Source organism: Alexandromys fortis, unplaced genomic scaffold (assembly GCF_014885135.2).
Source record: "Alexandromys fortis isolate MF-2015 unplaced genomic scaffold, M_Fortis_MF-2015_v1.1 scaffold_5, whole genome shotgun sequence".
NCBI classification, from domain to species: Eukaryota; Metazoa; Chordata; class Mammalia; order Rodentia; family Cricetidae; genus Alexandromys; species Alexandromys fortis.
This window is the reverse complement of record NW_026067924.1, coordinates 14,702,232-14,723,939: the sequence shown is the minus strand read 5'-3', so window position 1 is coordinate 14,723,939 and position 21,708 is coordinate 14,702,232. Positions and strand designations below refer to the sequence as shown.

Here is a 21,708-nt window from a genome sequence, read left to right as displayed (position 1 = left end):
GTGAACAAAACACACTTTGGCCCTGAAACCGGGACCAAAAAAATACACCTTGACCCTGGAACAAGAGCCAATGAAAGAAACATGCCCTGGCCCTGAAACTAGAGGTAAAAGACTAAAAAGGGCCAGGAAAGAAACACACTTTGGCTCTGAAACCAGAGCCAAATCTGCCCCATACCAACTGAACACAAAATAACCAATCCCTGAGCACAAAATCTAGCCAATCTGAGTTTGTCCAAGCTCAAGGGGATCAAAATCTGACCAATTCTCTCCCTTCCCTGAAATCTTCACCCTGGAATAACTCAAGCCCTATGTAAGCCCTCTGCCTGTTTAGTTGGCAACTGTCCTTCTCCACCCTGACGGAGGCAGCCACTCTCCGGGACTCTTCCCAAATAAATCTCTTCAAAGAGTTCTGGGTGAAGATCGCTCACTGGTGCAGAGCAGAATCTCTATTGGGAATCTCCCTGAGGAAACCAGAGCGGAAGGAGCAACTGACACCTCTGCTGAAGCAATGACTTTTAGTTAGAGCTGGAGCAGATTGCTACGTTCTGCAGGGCAGAATGAAGCAGAAGCAGCAGCAACTTGGGCCTGAGCTGAGAAGAAACAGATACTTCTTTTGGGAAACTCCTAGGGGGAGTGGAGTAGAGCCTTGGAGAGGGAGGACTGCCACGTCCTGATAGGGGACTGTCCCCCCCAGGAACCCAGTTTCGGGTACAGCCTGACTTCCCAACAAGTCCTGATAGGGGACTGTCCCCCACAGGAACCCAGTTTCGGGTATAGCCTGACTTCCCAACAAGTCCTGATAGGTGACTGTCCCCCACAGGAACCCAGTTTCTGGTACAGCCTGACTTCCCAACAAGTCCTGATAGGAGACTGTCCCCCACAGGAACCCCGTTTCAGGTACAGCCTGACTTCCCAACAAGTCGGGATACCTTTCCTTCAGAGCTATAACACTTGCAGTAATTGGGCACACAACATCTGTGGTGGGTGTAGGTCCTCCACTCATTACCCGTACCCTGTAGGCTAAGAACTGCTCTGGTCTTACTACAATCTTACAAGTACACTACTTTTGGAAGCACACTTAACTGTAATGTTTTAGCACACAATGTACTGAAACCTCTATAAAATACACAAAGGTAGGTAGAATGGTAAGTAGGATGGCAGCTTTCAGACTTACAGGTATCAACAATTCGGTTACTTACTGTGCAGTACTAGGAGTTGACCCCACAGCTTTGTGCAAGCTGGGCGAGCACTCAAAATGAGCAGCACCCCTAGCCCCTTTATTTGGTGTTTTGAGGCAGGGTTGTACTCTATAGTCCAGGCGGGCCGGAACACTATAACCTCTACTGACCTCTAACTCCTCACAATCTTCCAGCTGCAGCCTTTCAAGGACTGGAATTACAAAGGACCAACCACGGCCTGCTTTACCATTTGTTTTAAAGGCTAATGTCTTGTTTGGGAAGATAATGTTCCCACCATTTTTACATTAACTACCCTCTTGTTTGACCAGCTGAGAGGTAGGCAAACAGATTAGCTGGCTGTCTACATTTTCTTCAGAGGAAGGTAGCAAGATAGTCTCTTAAATCAGGCAATGATCAAAACAGTTGTTATAAAGTTCTAAGAGAATAAACACTTTCAACTTTACTTCCAAAGGTTCTATTTATAACCAATCAAAGAAAAATAATAGTTTTGATTAACCAGAATCCCTGTATGTGACATTAAATTATACTTCCTTTTTATTTATCTTATATATAAAAGAGAGCAAATACCTGAAAATAAGGTTCTATCATGACTGACATTCCAGGGTTCATTGCAAGGCTAGCAGATCCACCAGTTTCATTCCCCAGTCAGAAGTCGATGGGAACATGATTCCCTGACTGGTGACCTGCAGCCCATGAGCTCAGGGATTAGAGGCTCTGCCAAGTTTCTGGGATCCACCAGCACAAAGATGCGCCTTTCTTGGTATGTATAACATCGCTGAATCCTGGTAAGTCTATCTCTCAATAAATTAATCTATTCTTTAAAAAGTCCATAAAAACAGTATTCAAGGTTGGCCTACCACAGGCCACAGTCTCCCATCAGGATGTGGCAGTCCTCTCCAACATAAGATTTTGGCTTTTTACAAAGAAAGCACTTTGTCTCATAGAATTCTGAAGACGCAGCCATGTTTTAGTATTATGAATGCCACACTATTTTAGTCAGACATAATTTAAACAGCAGTTGTCTTTTTCCCCTTCAGAGAGAGATAATAGCTTCAGAAGTATAACAATCTTTGTCTACCAGGCTGCTGTTAGCGGCTTGCCAGGACAGTCCGGCTTGCTCCAAGTCCTTCCGGCCTGAGGCTGTTTTTCACTTCCATCCTTCTATCTGCCAGAAGGGTCTTTTTAGGTAAGGAGGCCATCTAAATAGAGCAGGAAAGGGATTTCAGTGTTTGTCTTTCTGAGAAGTCATTAACCAGGTGAAAACAAAGACTGCACAGGTCAGAGTCTGTGTGTGCCCTTACCCAGCTGTGCTGCTCCGCACGCACGCGGGAAGAGAGGAGGGAGGCTCCTGTGCTCAGAGCGCTCTGCTATTGCAGTACGGCTATGGGAAAGCCCTGCAGAGTGATGAGCATCTGCTTCAACATATGATTCTTGCCAGTGTTCTACAGAAACCAAGTGACTTCTAGCAGATTTGCTGTGTTGGACAGTACTAAGCATCTCAGGTCACTTAACTTTCTAAATCAAATGAAGCACAGAGTACTGACTGGATCAACAGATGGGAAAGTAAGGAGAGGTAGAACAATCAAGTAACTCACACAGAGTTACAAACTCGTGACAACTGAAACCCAGGCTCTATCTGACTGTGGCCCAGGATTGTAGCCCACAGCAGTGCTACCGTGAGCTCCTAGTCCATACCTTAGGGGGCAAAGGAGCTTCCAGCTGTCTTCCAAGGAATGAAAGCAACCTCCTCCAGATGAGGCCACTTCCCATAAACATAATTCCTGTAATCAGCCAGAACACACGATGGTCCTGAAAGAAAAAAGGGTTCATTCCAATCACAAAGGTTATGCTCTTCAGAGATAACTCTGTTCCAGAGTTAAAAGGAGCCTTTCTGTCACCACAAGAAGTCTTCCATAGAAACAGGACCTAGGCCTGCAGCGAAGCCCAGAGACCAAGACTGAGGGCAGAGACACCTCAAGTGTCTCACAACTGGGTTCTTCTGTATTTAGGACTGCGCATAATGCAAGTGTCAGAAAGGCTGTTGCAAAAGCAAGGCTTTGGTGCCTAGGCTGGCTCTAAATTTCCTGGGCTCAGGAGACCTACTGCCACACCCTAGGAAAGAGTTGAGTCTACAGGTGTGCGCTACAACACTTGGATCAAAAAGATTTAAACAAAATAAAAAAACACTTTTCTTTTTGGCATTGAGTAAGAATATTAGAGTTAAACAGAAAACAGAGTTAGCTTCTGGGTTAGTTAAGACAGGTTGGTTAGTCCATCTCAACCCCTTGGGACCAAAACATGTTTCAGTTTATGTATTTACATATCGATGGATAACAAGGAGGAAGCGCCATCCTAACATAATCATTCTCTGTTTCACAAGCTCAACCGCTAACTTTTGAAAGGCAGGAATATAGTTAGTTGTATATGTTTTGTCTTGGTGGGGCATGTGACCTATGGCATTTTCTTTTGGAGTCTAAAGAAAAAACATTTCATATGAACCTAATATATCTAAACTAGTCCAAAGATAATTTTATATAATACTTTTAGTGCACCCACATCTTGGATGAGCCACAACAGACCAGCTATGAAATTTTCCATGCCAATGTAGTTGTGATTGGTCTTCAATTATGAGGTATTTCCCATCTCATGTTTTCAGGTTTCCACCTGCATATGGACACAGAATGATTCTTAACAAAAGCTACAGCCCAAGGAAGTGAACAGTAGTGACCTAGGCAACAAAACTGGGAGGTGAGGGGAGAGCTGTGCAGCCAGCAGTTCTGAGAAAGAACCAGAGCACAGTTGACAAGAGGGGATACAAATGTCTGAGGTGAATCCAGAAGAAGCGACTAGATGTCCACAGACCTGGGAATCTGGACTTATCCTAAGGCCAATTAGAATGTAGCGGAATATCTTTATGCAGAGGTTTGAGCTAGTCAGTCTTTTAGAAACCATATAAGACTTTCCCTGCCAGGCTTCAGAGGTTTTAGAAACGCTAGCGTGACATAAAAAGACAAGAGGGCAGAGTAGAAAGCATTTATTTTTCAGTTGAAATCCTCTGGTTTTATAGATCTGCAATTTACTACATTTTCTGGGCCTCTATTTTCTTATCTACAAAGCAGGGGAAATATGTCTGTTTCATGGAGTTGTGATTACTGCACCAAACAAGCTCTGTGGATGTGGACTTCCAGGTACAGGGCCAGACACACAGAACCGAAAATAAAATCCCTCATTACCACTGCCTCACAGGGTGGCTGTGTTAGCCAGCTCTCCCGTGTACTTGTATGCTTTAGGAAATAAAGCAGTGGAGGCTACAGTCATAGCTCTACACAGGGGATAACAATAACTGCCTGCATTCTACGTGAGTTACAACCTATGTTTAACTCTCTTTAAGGGAATATGTAAATGTGGCATTTAGTGTTTACTGTTAACTTCACTAGATTCATTAGAATCACCTAGGAGCTGCAAATCTGTGAGGGTATGGCCAGAGAGGTTTACCCAAAGGAGACTGCCCTGCTTCCTGACTGTGGACCAGGTGACGAGAGGCCTCATGCTCCGCTACCTTGCCTTTCCTGCCATGATGGATTGTAACTCCTTTCAGCTGTGAGTCAAAGTAGGTATTTTATTCTTTATGTTCCCTTTGCCAGGTATTTTGTTACAACAATGAGAACGTAACTAATATAGCAGGTCATACTTCAAAAATTCTAATCATCCAAACATTAAAAAAAAAAACCCTATTTAAAAAATTGCATTCTTACCTCTTCAAGGGAAGATTCCAAATTCATGCCAAAAGCAACTCCCATTAGTCCGAAGAGTGACAGAGAGAAGGTGCCCATGGTTAGCTGGAGATTCAGCCTCATCATCACATTTCGATGGCTGGAGAGAAAACCACCAACTCAGGCCAGAACACACAAATCCAGCAAACCTAGTGAAGGCCTACCGGGCCACTCTCCACCTTCAAAATCCTGACATGATTAATATTGTAACTTGACAAGATTTGGAGTCATCATAGAAAGAAACCTCTTGAGGTGGAAAGACCCATCCTCACCATAGGTGGCCCCATTTCCTGGCTGGGGACATGGACAAGTTCCTAACAGGACACATAACCAGTTACTTCAGGTTTCTGCCCTTGTGACTTCCTTGTCAGGCTGTGAGTCCAAATAAAACATGCATTCCTTCAGTTGCTTTTGCAGGCATCAGGAAACTAAAAACAGGTTCACTTATGGAGTAGTCACAGATGGGACAGCATGACTTCTTCCAAAAAACACATCTTTAAAAGGTGCTTTCCAGTACCAACCACAACCCCAGTCCTTACCATCTTCTGCTGTGCATCCATCCTCACCTGTCTAGGTTGATGAAGATGATGCTCTGTGAGTCGTCAATCAGGACCCGAAGCTCCCGAGCCTCATTGGAAAGGTCCTCAGCTAACCGGTAGTAGTTTTCTAGCAGCAGCTCCATCTCCTCTGCATGGTCAATCCCAGAACTGCTCTTCTCACTTCAATTCACAAGTTAACACAGTCAACAAACCTGAGCTTGCGCAACATACTGACCCCCAACTTTAGCAGCCAGTGAGAAAGTCAGCCTTATCACATCTGTTGTGACTGCATCCAATCTGTGAGAAGCTATGCCAACAGATCCTGAGCACAGTGCACTCAGCCCTACACAGATGAGTTAGCATCACTGTGCTCCAGAGCCTCAGTCTAAAAGAGACATGAAATGACACGCACCATTAGGGACTAGAAAATACAAACGTGAATACTGATGAGAAAGGGCAAATCACAGGCTACTATGAAACACACACACACACACACACACACACAGACACACACACACAATCCAGACTAAGTTGGAAAGAGCATTTCCTAGGGCTGGAGTGATGTCTCAGTGGTTAAGGGTACAAGCTGCTCTTAAAGATGCCTAGGTTTCATTTCCAGCACCCACATGGTGAATCACAATCATCCATAACTGCAGTTCTGGGAAATCTAACGCCCTCTTCTGGCCTCTGTGGGCACCAAACATATAAGTGGTATATAGACATACATGCAGGCAAAACACCTATACACATTAAAAAGAGTACTTGCCTTTGAAAACAAGCAAATACAGTAGCAGCCATTTTCTCCTCTTCCTGGATGAGCGAGCAGAGGACTAACTGCTGATATCTGCTTCCCTAAACATGCCTTATGTGGGCTGAAGCTGTGATGCGCTACTAGGCATTGCCTTTCCTACTATTGACTTAGTAAATGTGAATTACATTGATCCTTGCCGTCTCCACTTTGGCGTATTTGTACAAATTACATATTGGGAAGAGAGAGTTGTGTGTTTTGTCTTGGAATTAAAAAAAAAAAGGAATTTACTTTCACCTGCTGAGCCATCTCACGAGCCCCTTTCCTTGTTTTTCAATACTTCTTAGCTAATGAAGGCATGAGTACTTCAAACCATACCATGGTCTACTGGAGAAGCAGACAAGTCTCCAGTGACTTTCAGATCAGTGAGTTTCACACTCTGCAGGTGTTTCTTGAACCTGCTTTATGATATGCAGCAGTGACTAAGTTTCTTAGAGCTGTTTCTAAAAAGCAAACGATTTCTAGGTTTGTAAGTCAGAAAAAGTATGTAAGCTGTGTGTTTATAACAGACAAGGCTGCAGAATCCAATCCACACTCCTTGGCTTATCCCCTTCTCCTCTACCACACAACTGTTGCCCTGTGCTCCATGGGGAACCTAGTTCATCTTGCATATGTTGCTTAGCGATCCATCCCTTGAGAATAACTGTGATGTTTATGTTCTCTTCAGCCCAGCAGCTAGAATGCAGTGCACACTCAATGCAGCCTCACTGAGCTGGGCCACATGCAAGACAAAGTGACTAAGGATGAAAATGCTTATTCTCTATTTTAGACAAATACAGGCTCACCTGAAGGAAGAAACAACACAAGGCAATACTTACAAGACCTGTGGGTCACTCCACTTGGTTAGACAGAGTTCTTCCAGCATCTCCTCCTCATCCAAAAGCTCCAAAATTGACTCTTTGAAAATTTTAATGTCTGTTTCCAACTCAGAGAGGCTGTAAGAATAGTCACACAGCAAAGATCAGCAGTATAAACCTGCAACATTTCACTTAAGAATATCATGTTTAGGGCATCTTACAAGGACCCACCTATCACTTCAGCATTCACTGGTAAGAAACATTTCAACAATTATGCAAATTAGCCACACCCAAACCAATTTGAGTAACCAGCAACAAGCTCTACACAGAACAAGTTTGGTGGCTTTCAAGGTTGTGTCACTCTGGAAATTTAAAGGTTAAGGTAGAATGCTTGGGTATTTATTCCCAGTTAAGATCTCTGCACTGAGTTAGAGCAGAAGCTGGCTGAAGAGATCGGTCACCTGGACACTCTGTTCCTTTAAGAGACAAAGCCCCACCTCCTCCCCAGTCATCCCCTCCACCCCCTCTGTTGTCTGCCCTTCTGGAGAGGCAGAAGCTGCTTCTCTCTTCTCCCTTTTTTTCCTTCCCCCATGTCCCCTTCCCTTTCCCCTCCATAACCCACTAAATAAACTCTACACCCAAACTCTCTCTGCATGGCATACCTATCTGTCTGCTGCTGAGGCCTCAGGCTACATGGGACTGGTCCCCACCTCTTTACAAATGATAACAAGAGGTTCACTGGAGGGTTTACAGTAAGTAGGTTTCAGGCCAGAGAGTCAATGGAATCCTGTGATACACAGGTCTGGAGGAATTACAAGGTTTGTCATCTTGCTTATTAGATACATGCAGGGAGGGGATAATGACAGACCATTTAGTTTTTATGTGTAGTTCTGCATGTTTAATCATATGACAAGCAGGGGCTCTTTGGGTTTACTTACTCCCCTCCCCCTTTTTGAGAGAGGGTATCACTCTGTAGCCTAGGCTGGACTGCAACTTGAGGCAATCCTTCTGCCTTAGACTGCTGAGTGCTGGGATTACCGGTGAGCTACCATCCCAGTTTTGAGTATGGCTTGGACAGCATGGTGACCATTACTGCTTGACAAAGTCCCAGCATTTCAATAGTGCAGACCACACTTCACCAGCACACTTTCATTTTTAATGATTCCCAATTAATGCTTTTTCCCTTGGGAAATTTTGGGAGGGCTTTTGTAAGGGATAAAGGCCTATCTAAACAAAATAATTCTTTGGAAAAAATCATGGGCACCGTGGAACCAGGAATTCCATTGTGCCCTCCTAATCACACCAAGAACAGGAAAGTTAGAGATTTATTAGACTTGTCTGACTCCTAGGGTGAAATGCCTACAATTTGCCAGAGCCTGAGGCTATTAAGGGAAAGAGTTCAGTTAATAAATAGAGAGAAATCAGAATGGTCAGAAAAGAGACATCAGAACCTTCCCTTTTGGGAGTGTTATGAGGGGTACAGGCCCACAGAGTACAACTAAGAAACTAGTACAGTGTCTGCACTCCAGAAGAAATCCTTTTCTTAAGGTCAAGCATTTGAATAAGGGTCTCCAGTCCCTAGGGTGCTTGAGGAAAGTTCCTGCTTGATAAAGCAGTCATTCTTATCTCTAACAAGAGAAACTTGTGACTCTTCCAGAAACACAAGATTGGTACCTGCTGTCAAGGTCAATGATTCCTCAACCCCTGACTTCAAGCCACACCTCAGTTCACGTGCCCCTAGTCTCCCTTTTAATCCTGTGTGCCACTATATAGTAGGTGTAGCTTTTTTTCAATTAAATGCTGCTGGCAGCCATCCTGATTAACCCTCAGATAATGTCTGTGCCCTACCCCTACTCCACACATCCTTTTGGGACCTGAACACCCTACCCACCCAGTCTCAGGCCAAATCAAGTTTCTGGTATGAGTATTCTTTTTTAAAATATTAATTACTTATATTTATATATGTCTCTGTGTGTGCATGTGCCTGTTAAAGCCAGAGAGTGTTGCTTCCTTTAGCTGGAGTTACAGGTGGTCATGACCCAGTGCTGGGAATGAACTCAGGTCCTCAGAAAAAGCATATTAAACCATTTCTCCAGCCTGAAGCTTATTTATAGATGATAAAAGTACACTAACATTGGGCAAAGAACAAACCCTTTGATAATTTTAACTGGGGACAGGGGCCTAAGGGATAGATGGCCGAGCAGTTCAGGACCCGAGTTTGGCTCCCAGCACCTCCATGATGGCTCATTATCACCAGTAACGCCAACTCCAGGGGATCCTATGTCTTCTGACTTCTTCAGGCACCAGGCACACACATGGCACACATACATATATTAGGAAAACACTCATAAACATAAAATAAATAAATCTTAATAATAAAAAAGAGACTGGCCAGTAAGAAGGCTTGATGACCTATGATGTTCAGTCTGTGGGAATCAGAAAGTGGGAGTAGAAAACCAATCCCAGCAAGTTGTCCTGACCTCTCCACATGTGTGCACATCCTCTCTCTCTCTCTCTCTCTCTCTCTCTCTCTCTCTCTCTCTCTCTTCCTCCTCTCTCACATACACACAGAATCAAAAAAAAAAAAAAAAACAAAGAAAATTTTGGCTTTCTGAGCTGTTGTGATGGCTCAGCTGGCAGAGGTACTTTACCACCAAACCTAACCACTTGAATTAATTTGTGTCATAATTTTAATTATACTCTGAGATTTGTACTCTCCAACTTTTCTTGAAAATTTAGCAGTTAAGGACTGGGGCTGTGACTCTGGTAGAGTGCTTACCTGGTGTGTGCGAGGCCCTAGGTTCAGTCGCCAGCACCACAGAAAGAATGCTCAAACATTGACAGTTGAAGCTTGATGTGGGGGGAGGGGTGTGATCAGTTGAGAGATGAAGGGTTTAGGGCACCTCACCCACAACACACACACCCCTTTTAAGTACTGAGGACCAAGTGGGTTCTCTGGGACAACAGCATGTGCCCTTAACCACTAAGCCTTCTTTCTAAGGATCACTCCTCGCCCCATCAAGTTTTAACTGTCAATGTTTGAACATTTTTTTCTGTGGTGCTGGGGACTGAACCCAGGGCCTCACACATATCAGGTAAAAAAGTTGGGGAGTACAAATCTCTGAGTATATTTACTGAAATTATGACACAAATTAATTAAAGCAGAAAATTTAAATTTTTGGATGAATTATGACTTTAGAAAATGAACATTAGAGTGGGGGATAAATGAATTCAAATTAGGTCTATGAATTTGCTATCACAACGAAGATAACATCAACTACTAATGAATTGGGATGTCAGATGGGCCTTTATGTGCAGTATATTAGATCAATATTAGATTGTGTGTTCCTTTAGTTCAATCTCCCACCTACACTACATAAAAAAACCACATTATTTTCATTATGAAAATCAAATTCTAGCACCAAGGAGACTGCAGCAGGTTTCATGTGTGAATTCACATTGACCATCTTTCTAGACATCAACGAGAGAGAAGCTGAAGGCAGCCGTCTCTAACTCCCAGCCTGACAAGCCATCCACATTTACCTTTTGCCATTTTGGAGCAGGACATGCAGCTTGCTTCTGTCGACAGAAGAATGCTTGGGGTCCACTAATGCATCCAGGGTCTCGAGGATCAGCGGCTGCAGGATGCTAAGTTTTCCCTGAAGGGTGTTGATCTAGATAACAACATGGCCTTTCATAAGAATTAAAACAATCTTTTTAGAACTTAGGATCAGTGAAACCTCTGATTTAACAGACATTTGTGCTAGCCCAAAACACTGACAGCACTTCAGAACACCAAATTATAGATGACTCAGAGCTACTCCTCCTGGGTCACAGGAGCAGCACGGAATGCTGCAAAGGCCAGAGTTAGCCCTCTACAGACAGTTGCTATGAAAGGACTAGGGTATGATTTCTTAATGACATCCTGGGGGCTGGAGAGATGGCTCAGTGGCTAAGAGCATTTCCTGCACTTCCAAAGACCAGAATTTGGTTCCCCATAATCATGCCAGGCAGCTTACAACTGTAACTCCAGCTCCAATAGATCCAACACCCCTGGCCTCTGCTGGCACCTACATACATATGTACACACATATACAATAAATATAAATCTTTAGGAAAATCCTGAAACTCCATGTCAAAGCACCCATTTAACATTTGAGAATAGCGCAGGGTGGTGGTGGGACAGGTCTTTAATCCCAGCTTTTAAGGCGGAGGCAGGCAAAACTCTGCGAGTTCAAGGCCAATCTGGTCTAGTTCCAGGACAGGCTCCAAAGCTACAGAGAAACCCTGTCAACCAACCAACCAACCAACCAACCAACCAACCAACCAAACAAACAAACAAAACCCAACCAACCAAACAATAACAATAACAACAACAAACATTTGGGAATAGCTATGTTCTCTGTAAACAGAACACTGTTCAAAATTGCTGTAGACAATGAATGACCTTTTTAACAACTGAAACTCGGGATGGAGGTGGAGTTCAGGTGGTGGAGATTTTGCCTAGCATGCATGAAGTCCCAGGTCCGATCCACAGCACTGAATGAACTGGGTATGTTGTTATATGCCTGTAATTCCAGCTCTCCGGAGGTGGAGGGAAACTGAAGCTTGACTTAGACTTTAAAAAAGATACATTAAATCACTGTAAAATCCGAAGTCTGCTTTTCTTAAGCTAACACAAGCACGGCTAATACTCAACAGGAATCAACTGGTAAGAGGATAGCAGTCAAGATTGGAAAACCTCCTCACCAGCTGGCAAATAACACAAGACAAGGAATTAAGCAGCAGAATTAAGAATATAAACGCTACTACATGCTGTTTTATGTCAGAAGCACAACTCATCTGACTTGGAAGTTTGCAGTCTGCTGTAGATTCTTTTACTTTGAATAACAGAATTCACTTCCAGGTTCAGGAGACCTGAATGAACCGGGACACTAAGGTAGAACTAATGTTCGACTATCCTAAAGAGACACCAACCCTCTGGTCTACAAGGGCTAGACTTGGTGTGGATGGGAGACTAGGATCCCACTCCAGGTCCTCCTGAGGCCTCCTGCTCCTGGTGTCATGGCCCACAGGTCGGTTGAGGGGCTCACCCTTATTTGAAAGATGGTTGGCTTGATAACTGCAGGGCTCTTTCAGAAAGAATATTCAGGACCCCATGTCACAGGCAAGAATTCCTATTTTACATAGACTGCAGAGCTTCCTCTGCTCTTATATAGCTGACTGTATCTGTTCCCGCATTCCAAACTCCTGCGTCAGCCCAGCCTGTCTGCACTGTGCTGTTGCTCCTGTAACCCCAGGAGAGAGGAAATCATCTGTTTTCTCACTGAAGCAAAGCAGATCACTCAGCCTTTCCATCTCCTTCTCTGACTAATGTGCTCCCAGCACTGACTCCTGATTGTAGCCAGCTCCTGAATAGTACAATCCAGATTAATTAGGAGCAGGAAAATCCATTAAAGATTAGAAGGGGCTAGGAAGGCAGTGGCCACCTTGATTGGGCTTGCACAACTCCCAGGAATCCAGTAACTGCTGATTTATGAGGCAGGGGTCATGAGAACTGTGGTTCTTGTCAGTCTATGTCCCAAGCAAGAGGTGTTACCTCCTTGAGCTGCTTCAAACAGAGGCTGTCTAATGAACGGTGCATTCACGTGTGAACTCTTGCATTATAGCTGAATTTGAAGAATGAAGTGAGAGGTGCTCAGAGTTCACTTACATCCCAACTTAAGGTGGTCTGAATTCTCATCCCATAATGTGGTCACTGAAAGTGCATAGACACGTGTGGTAATACACACCTGTAATGCCCGTACTAGAGAGGACTAAGTAGAAGGACCACCTTAGTTCAAGGCCAGCCTAAGATCCCAGGTCAACAAACAAAAATAAACAACAACCAAACAACAACAACTGAAAGACCCGGATAAATCCAGACCCCTCTAGCAGGAAAAATCTAAGCAGGGAGAGAAGAATCAAAAATCTAGATTAGCCAGTTCAGTGACTGTGTTTCAGGAACTAGCTGAAGATAAAGTTAGATTATAATCTTGAGAAACAGGGAGTTACCCCCTTGTGATTATCATCGATATTTTCGGCATTTTTCAATGATCACTTATTTTCTAATGATGCCCTCCCTACACCCTTTGGATTACTGGGTTGCGGTTTCTCCCCTTAAATACCCCTTCTCCCAGCTACTCAGGGTCGAACTCTCTACTCCTGTGTGGGAAATGAGTTTCAACCCCAGTGCACTGGTTCCTGTCCTGTCAATAAACCTCGTGTGATTGCAGCAAGGACGGTCTCTTGTGAGTTCCTGGGGGGTCGTGTTATCCTGAGACTTGAGTGAGTCTCCCCCGCTTCAGAGGTCCTTCACAGCAACAACAAAAACATAAAAGTGAGCCAGGTGGCGGTGGCGCATGCCTTTAATCCCAGTACTCGGCAGGCAGAGGCAGTCTAATCTCTGTGAGTTTGAGGTTAGCCGGGTCTACAAGAGCTAGTTCCAAAACAGGCTTTAAAGCTACAGAGAAACCCTGTCTCGAAAAAACAAAAACCAAAACAAACCAAAACAAAACCCCAAAACATAAAAGCGGATAAAGGGAGCCAAGTTGAAACGCGCTTCGCCAGTTCCTCAAGAGTCTTTAGGTCTACTTGGCTGGAGGAGAAGCTCTATCTCCCTGGAGGACCTTACAAGGAACTGATGAGGCTGGGAGAGCAGCTTTGAAATGGTCAGGACTACATGTCTTCACGTTCACTCTGCACAATACATCCGACTAGGCTTACCCAATACTGCAGGAGTGCTTCAATAGCTCTGAACTCAAACGGCAGTGGGTACGTGACGAGCTGACCTTCTCCAGCCAGCTGTGATGGCAGTTCCCGGAACAGCCACTGCTCCAGGTTTAGATTCCGATAATCTAGTATCAGAAGATACTCTGGAGTTATCACAGCCTTCAAATACTAGAAAAGCAACAGAAAAGAATATATGTGTACACACACATATACACACATTCATCAAGATACAAGTTATCAGGCTGGAGGAAAAAGTAAATTCACAAAACAGTTTATTTCACTAATTATGAACTAAAACTAAATCAATTCAATGTCCATTTGGTTTTCTAAAAGTAAATAAAGGATTTTTTAATAAAGGAAGAAAATTCAAATATATGTAAGTGTTGATAATTATAAGTTGCTCTCAGAAGAACTGGAATTATACAAATCAGACAGTAATTACGGCTTCAGCCTGGTGTGGCACATATGTGTACAAAAAAATCCCAGCACCTGGGAGGTGGAGGAGAGCAGATGTTCAAGGACATGCTCAGCTACACACAAGTTCACGGCCAGCCTGGTATACGTGAAACCCTGTCTCAAAAACTCCAAACCCATAGCAAGACATCTGCCAGGGCATGCATGAGAAAAGTCAAGTTCCCTAAAACAGTCATGCGGGAGGCTGGTCAGGGCCAGGGCCTTAGGCCAGCACTGGAGAGCTGAGGTATGAAGACCGATATCTGAAGAGAACAGAAGGAACTGGCAGACAATGTAACTCCCCCCCCCCCTTCTGGACTGTGTGCACCACTACTCCCAGTTTTGCATTTTTTTTTAACCTACACACTGAGCAAGATGGCCAGGACTCACTGGTGAGCACAGTAGCACAGCGCTTACCTCCATCCTCATGATAATCCTGTTGTTCCTGGTAGTGATGCTCATCACGTGCTGAAACCTCAAGTCTCTGGCCTGGAGTGCTAACTCATGATATAATTCAGTTTTCTTCCTCTCTGGAAGAGAAGCCGAGTGGGTGAAACTAATCCCCAAACAACACGAGCTCCTACAGTGTCCCTCCCAGCCCCACCTGAGCAGTGTTCTCACTGAGCCTTTAATACCTATTCTTGCTTTCAAAGCAAATTCTCCCTTCTATATTTTTCTAGAGCATTTCACTGTGCTAAGCAGCCCATTGTGGGCTTAAGAGCCTACAGCAGTAATTTCTACCTTTGGACGTAGTCTGCCTCTCTGACAGGACGTCTTGCACTCCAGCCTGGCCTTGAACACATTACAAAGTCAAGGATGGCCTCAAACTTAGGACTATAGGAATGCTGAACCAAATCCAGTTGTTGCTGGGACTAACACTAGGTATTTCTAGCATTTTAGGCAAGCTATCTACCAACTGAGCGATATCTCCAGCCCATAGTCATTTTTCCTTGAACATGAATTTTATTAACTAGATTTTTAGGCTTATTAATTTTATGTACATGAGTGTTTTGCCTACACATATAGCTGGTGCCTGTGGAAGCCAGACTATTGCACAGGATCCCCTGGAACTGGAGTTATTGATGGTTGTGAGCCACCATGTGGGTGCTAAGAATTCAACCTAGGTTCTCTCCAAGAACAAGTGCTCTTAGTTGCTAAGCCACTTCTCCAGTCCATACACTTTCTATTTTTACCACTATGGCATCATTTTCAGTGTTGTGAATCTGTGAGTGAATTTGGTAATTATTGGACAATAAAAACTGAGAAAAGTTGATATTCACTGTAAAGTCTCCTATCTGAAAACTAAGTTTACTAGTTAAGAATATGGCAGATGAGAGAAACTTGTGATAGGCTGGGGATAGCAGTATCTGTATTTGTGTCAAACCACACTTCCCACAAGGCTACAAGCAAAAAAGCTTAGGAAGGAGACCCTGGTACAAACTCAAGGATTTAAGCAAGGATGGAACAGGACCATGGAGCTGCAGGGGAGAGGTGAAACTGGAGCCTCATGTAAAGCAATACCCAGCTCCATTTTTAGGAGTATCTGTCCAGAAGCAGGCTGTCACATGACTGCCACCCAGTGCCTTACCCTTCACCTTTCTCACTGTGGTGGCAGTGTGTGTAACGACACATGGACAACGCACTGTAATTCTACTTTAGACCTGTTTCATAATGAACAGAAATTGGATGGCTATGTAGGGGAGATAAATAGAAGAGACACAGGAGGGAGGAACAGCCTCTCCATACTCTGCTCTATTCCAAACACCCTGGGAGTCCAAGCGATTCCTGCTAAAAGGAGGTAATGCAGAGAATTGCACACAGGGGCTGCTAGCCCCATGAGGGCTGATGAACAAATGTTGAAGGACCTCTTTAACACAGCAGCAAATACAAGGAACACTGTATTTCAACACTACAATTTCCAATTTTCCACCAAATTCACTAGTCCATTGATAAAGATACTCACCAAAAGAAGTAACATTTCCTTCTTTGTCAAACTTTGTCTAAAGATAGAAAATAAAAACAAACATTAATTTCAATTCAGTATATTTATGTTCTGAGAAACACCCTCAAAATTTTGAAATGCAGTTATAAATCATATCTGATCCCAAGTTTAAATATAGCCGCAGAAGTCAGAAGGAAAATCCCTCTTTCCTTTGTTTAATATAAACCTGATGTTAGACTGACTTCCTATCTTGGTTCCTCCAGAAATCCATTCAGGAGAATTAGTCCTGTTTCCAGGTAACCTTGATTTGGGTAACAATGGCCTGATGAGTGAAGACATTGGGCTGGAAATGCTTTTAAGCCTTGCCACACTCATTGTGAGGGCCCTGGAACTGTTGCCAGGAGACACGGGGACTGTAAATAATGGACCTTACATCCTCCTCTGCAAGTTTACCCGTCAGCAGGCTAGGGAAACCTCAGGTGACTGCAAGGACTTTCCGGCCTGGAAGGGCCTTGACAACAGTCCCTGGGTTGGGGACATCACTCGGTGGAAACATGATGTCCTGCTTTGTTACAATTTATCCTTCTCTGGAGACTGGGACCAAGGAGTGGGTGCCTCACAAATCTAAATGTCTTCTTAGAGCTAAGAAGTCTCTGGCAGGCCCTGCAGAATGAGCAGAAATGAACAGAAAAGGTGCTTGCAGCAGTAGCAGCACACATGAGGTCACTAGGTGCTGCTCAGTAGAGGGACACTTTTCTGTATGCTGTGCCAGTCACGGTTGAAGGTGTCAACTGTGAAGGGCTGGACTGTCCCACGTAAGAAGGTAAACACAATCCAAGCATAGGTCTTGGTGAAACACACACCCTGGGTTACTGCTTTGGAAACAATGTGGGCTATGTTAGCAGAACCACAACAAACCTACAATACACACTTCAATCTCGGATCAACAGGAGGCAGAAGGAGAGGAAATGCCAAGGTCAATTTTTAATAAAAGCTTTGTATCTGTTATACAGATAGCTTGCCTTAGATTTATTTCTTAAACACATATACTCACTGCTGAAAATAAGAAAATTTGTAAAACTACTTAAATCATATGATCTGACAAATTTTAGAGAAAACTATGCCAATAATAACTTATACAGTGTCTTCCAGTGTTCCTGTAAAACATACCTCTACCAACACATAGTAAATGCTCTTACATTTCAAAATTTATATACCATTTTTCCTTAGTGGGATCCTTTTATGGAAGATATCACATAAAACTGACATTTAAAATGTTTGCTTTGTAACCAGCTCACTTTTCCAACTCATTCTTTTCAACAGAATCAGTTGATTGTTAAGTGTTCTTGGGAGAAACTTACTTGGCCTACAAAGAATTTTCTTTCAGTCATCATCTGACTTTATTTTCATTTGGGGAAAACGGGGTGGGCTCACAGTGTGGTTCAGGCAGGCCTTAAACTCAAATCCTTTTGCCATGGTTTCCTGAGTAGCTGGGTTGATTCTATTGTGAAGCTGATCAACTCCAGAGGACTGACTATGAGCAATGACTTCCCAGGTAATTCTGTGGAACAGGGCGTGGGGCCTCAGGACTGCATCCTCGCACCTGGAAGCTGCAGCAGGAAGACTGACTTATTAGTATGAACCTAGGTTGGGCTAACCAGGCGGTTTTTAGCTCAGCCTGGTCAATTAAGTGAGATTGTCTCAAAAAAGCAAAACAACAAACAAACCTCAAACAACAAAAAAAGGAACAAGCAAATCTGACATGCCTCTTATCTTATATTGTCCATAAAGAAAAGTTCTTTTAGTTGGGTGGTGGCGGCGCAAGCCTTTAATCCCAGCGCTTGGGAGGGAAGAGCAGATAGATCTCTGATTCCCAGGTCAGCCTGGTCTATAGAGAAACTCCGTCTTGCAAAAACAAAAACAAAGTTCTTTAGCTGGGCATGGCTGTACACACCTTCAATCCAGCACTTGGAAGGCAAAGCCAGGCTGATCCTGAGTGCTCCAGCCTAGCTAGTGAGGCTTAGTGAGACCTGTCCTAAAGTTCTTTAAGAAGTTAATATTAATTAAACCCAAATATTTGTAAAGACCTACACATGCTGGATGGTTATGATGTCTGAGGCACCACTGTCAAATTTTGTAAGTTGCTTCCATTTTTAAAGTAGTTTTTATAATGTAGGTGCTGTAATTTTTCCTTTTATGAATATGTCTGAATGTTTATATAGGTACCTGGAATACAGGAGGTGTTGGACCCCTGGAGCTGTGGCTAATGTGGTTGTGAGCCACCCAGTTCGGGTGTTGAGAGTGAGACTCAAGTCCCCTGGCTTTCTCTCCAGCTCCTAGAGCATGTCTATTTCTAGTTCAAAAATGAGCAAATTAAAATACGATGATGTTATCTCAGCTTCCTTTAATGCTCACGAGTACCTAAGGCAGTTTATTCCTAGTTATTAATGAGAAAACCAAGGTACAAGATGTCACAATAACTTGTCCAAGTCCCCCAACAGCGAGAGAGCACTCTGAGGTTTAAACTCAGGAAGTTTGGCTCAGGTTAAGCCCTTTTTCTTAAAACTTTTTTGGAAACCACAAAAGCTTACAAAATGAGCTACAAAAACAATCGGTTTGTAATTTTATATAGGCTAATTTTTGCTAACATTTTGCCACCAAAGGCTTTATTTCTTAAATGTGTATGAGCACGTATGCACAAGTGCATACACACAGATGTGTTATTAATTCACTTACTTCCCCCAAATCACTTCACAGTGTTGAGATCACAGCTGCCCCTCAGGCGTGCACTTAATACTGCACTCTGCTGCCTTTCCATCATCTTCCAAGGCTCTCAGTGGCTAGGAGCTCCCAAGGGATTCTAAGCAGACTTAGAAATTCTGGTGTGTTCACAAGAGAAACTTTGGGGCTGGGAATGTAGCTCAGTTGATAGAGTAGAGTGCTTGCCTTGCATACAAAAAGTCCTGGGTTCAATTCCCAGGACCACATAAAGTAAGTGTGGTGGCACATTAAAACTTAGCATGGTGGAGCACCCTAGACCACACAGTGAATTTGAAGTCAGTCTAAGTTACACGAGACCTGTTACAAAACAGAGCAAACTTTGGCTGCTGGTGCGAACCCTTAACATGTACTACATAAACTTTTCATTCTACCAGAAAGGAGACTTTGAGCTGCCATTTGAGCAGCCTGTGCTGTACAGTGAGAACTCAGTCATTAGTAAAGCGTCAAGAGTACCACTAAACCAATCTCGGGCACTTGGGTCACTGGCCAAATATAATCCAATACCTCTGCCAACCATTCAACCCTGTGCATTCATTTCATGAGCATGTGCAGTGCTTCTCGCACATTACTGTATGAGGTGCACTCACCACAGCAAACACTTGGGCCACGCTGGCTAAGGTAGCCTGAGAGGCATCGGAGGTTCTAGACCGGTGCACATCACCTAAGAAGAAAAGTAGAGAATGAAATGTCCCGTGAGCACGACTGGTTTTCTTGGAAGCTCAATTGCAATTCTCACAGTACATGGAACCTCCGGAACACCTTGTGTTTTGAAACTTTTTCCTGCCGGAAAAAGCAACACTTGTTATGTTAGGATTCTAGCTGTTCTCCCCTACCTATTCTGTCCTTCCTCCTGCTTCCATGTACTAAGCCCATACCACTTGTTGACAATCTGAGGTCGGCCCTCTATGGCTGGGAAGGTCAGGTGGAGCTGAGGCAATCTCAGGGCCTGTCTTATGCACAAGGCCCTGGGTTTTGTCCCAAGCACTGCACAAAAGTAAAAAAATATATATAATAAATATATATTATTTTGTTCACTGGGCAAATGTGAACAATGCGGAAGTCAAAAGTGACGTTGCAGGTGTCTGTTTTCTCATTCCACCATGTAAGCTCTAGGGACTGAACAAGTGCCAGAATTTAAAGTGTCACCACGATTACAACTCTAGATTTCAATGTTCATTCTAAAAGTTCTTGCATCTTGCAGACCACTTGGTTCCCAAGCATGATCAAGGGAGGGCAAAAGGCACCTAACCAAAAAAGACTGGGTCTGAGGAGGTGCTTACCAACATTTGGTAAATTCTTAAGTACAACTTTTTGATTTTTTTTTTGATTTTTCGAGACAGGGTTTCTCTGTGGCTTTGGAGCCTGTACTGGAACTAGCTCTGTAGACCAGGCTGGTCTCGAACTCACAGAGATCCGCCTGCCTCTGCCTCTGCCTCCCGAGTCCTGGGATTAAAGGCGTGCGCCACCACCGCCCGGCTTAAGTACAACTTTTTAAAAAAGCACCAGAAACCACCGTTGTGTTAGGGCTGTTTGTTCCGAGCAGAACCTGCACTCCCATTTCGTCACACATCACCACTGGGTGACAGAAACACCAGCAGCAAGAATACTCCTTTCTTCGCCCAGAGCTCCCTGGCTGTCTGCTTACACAGTTAAGAGCAGACTTCATCCACAGTTAGCGCTCACCACCGGCTTCAGATTCTTCAACTTCACTTCTAGGAATTCCCTATTCTATACCAGGGCAACTGTGCTAATGTATAAATGTACCCGGAAGAGAAATTAACAAAATAAGCAGAATTAATAACATCCCAATCTTGCTAATCGTGGTTATTTCACTCAGCTTCGAGTTTGATCTGGATTCACAGTGAGTTCCAAGCCAGTGAGACCTTGTCTCAAAACAAAACAAAAAAAACCCCAACCTAACAAAATTCTGTGACATGAAAGCAGAAGGGGGCATACGGAGGCAAAAAGGCCAGCAGGAGGGAGATGGTTATCAAGGAAAAATATGTATAAAAGTACCGTTACGAAAACTTTGGACTGAGCAGATGGCTCTGCCGGCAAAAAACGCCTGCCGCCAAGCTTTTACTACCTGAGTTCCGTCCAGGACGGAACTGACTTGAGCAAGCTGTCATCTGACCTCCCCCGCACACACAGAGAAAGACACACCCACGCTCGGACAACTTAAATGTTAAACTTATAACAAGAACAACAAAAAACCCCAAAACTAGCCTAACGGTTAACGCTCCTAATTGCAGAATTCAGAAGGCTGAGACAGGAGGACTGCTGCCAGTTCGCGGCCAGCCCTGTCTCAACAAACAAGAAACCACACTCGAGTCCCCGCAGTGCTGGCCTGAGAACCGCGGGCAGGGCCAGTGCCGCAGGTCGCACAGCGGTGAGGCGGGGACAAGGGCAGGCGGGGCCCCGCGGGACGCGCTCGCTACCTGCAGCGCCGGGCAAACTCGGCGCCTTCTGGTTCCCGGAGAGCAGAGGGGTCGCGCGACCGCAGAAGGCAACAGGGCTCAGGCGCGCGACACACAGGGCCCGCCGGGACTGCACGGCGCGGGGTAGCAGCCGGGGCAGGCAGCGCAGGCACTCCATGGTGCGCAGGCAACCGGGAGACGGCAACCAGACGCCGGCCCGGCATGCCG

At 44.3% G+C, this 21,708-nt stretch overlaps 1 protein-coding gene across 1 annotated transcript; it reads right to left on the bottom strand.

Annotated features, from left to right (window-relative positions):
* Window positions 1–2,145: 2,145 nt before the first annotated feature.
* Window positions 2,146–21,682, bottom strand: Mrs2 (magnesium transporter MRS2). Its single transcript, XM_050142405.1, has 11 exons — window positions 21,502–21,682; window positions 19,651–19,724; window positions 16,304–16,340; window positions 14,758–14,870; window positions 13,882–14,055; window positions 10,660–10,790; window positions 7,138–7,254; window positions 5,539–5,691; window positions 4,955–5,072; window positions 2,895–3,008; window positions 2,146–2,398 (listed from the first exon to the last, which is right to left on the bottom strand). Exons 1-11 carry the CDS (start codon window positions 21,656–21,658, stop codon window positions 2,288–2,290), a joined length of 1,299 nt encoding a protein of 432 aa, XP_049998362.1. The 5' UTR covers window positions 21,659–21,682; the 3' UTR covers window positions 2,146–2,287.
* Between the last annotated feature and the right edge of the window lie 26 nt (window positions 21,683–21,708).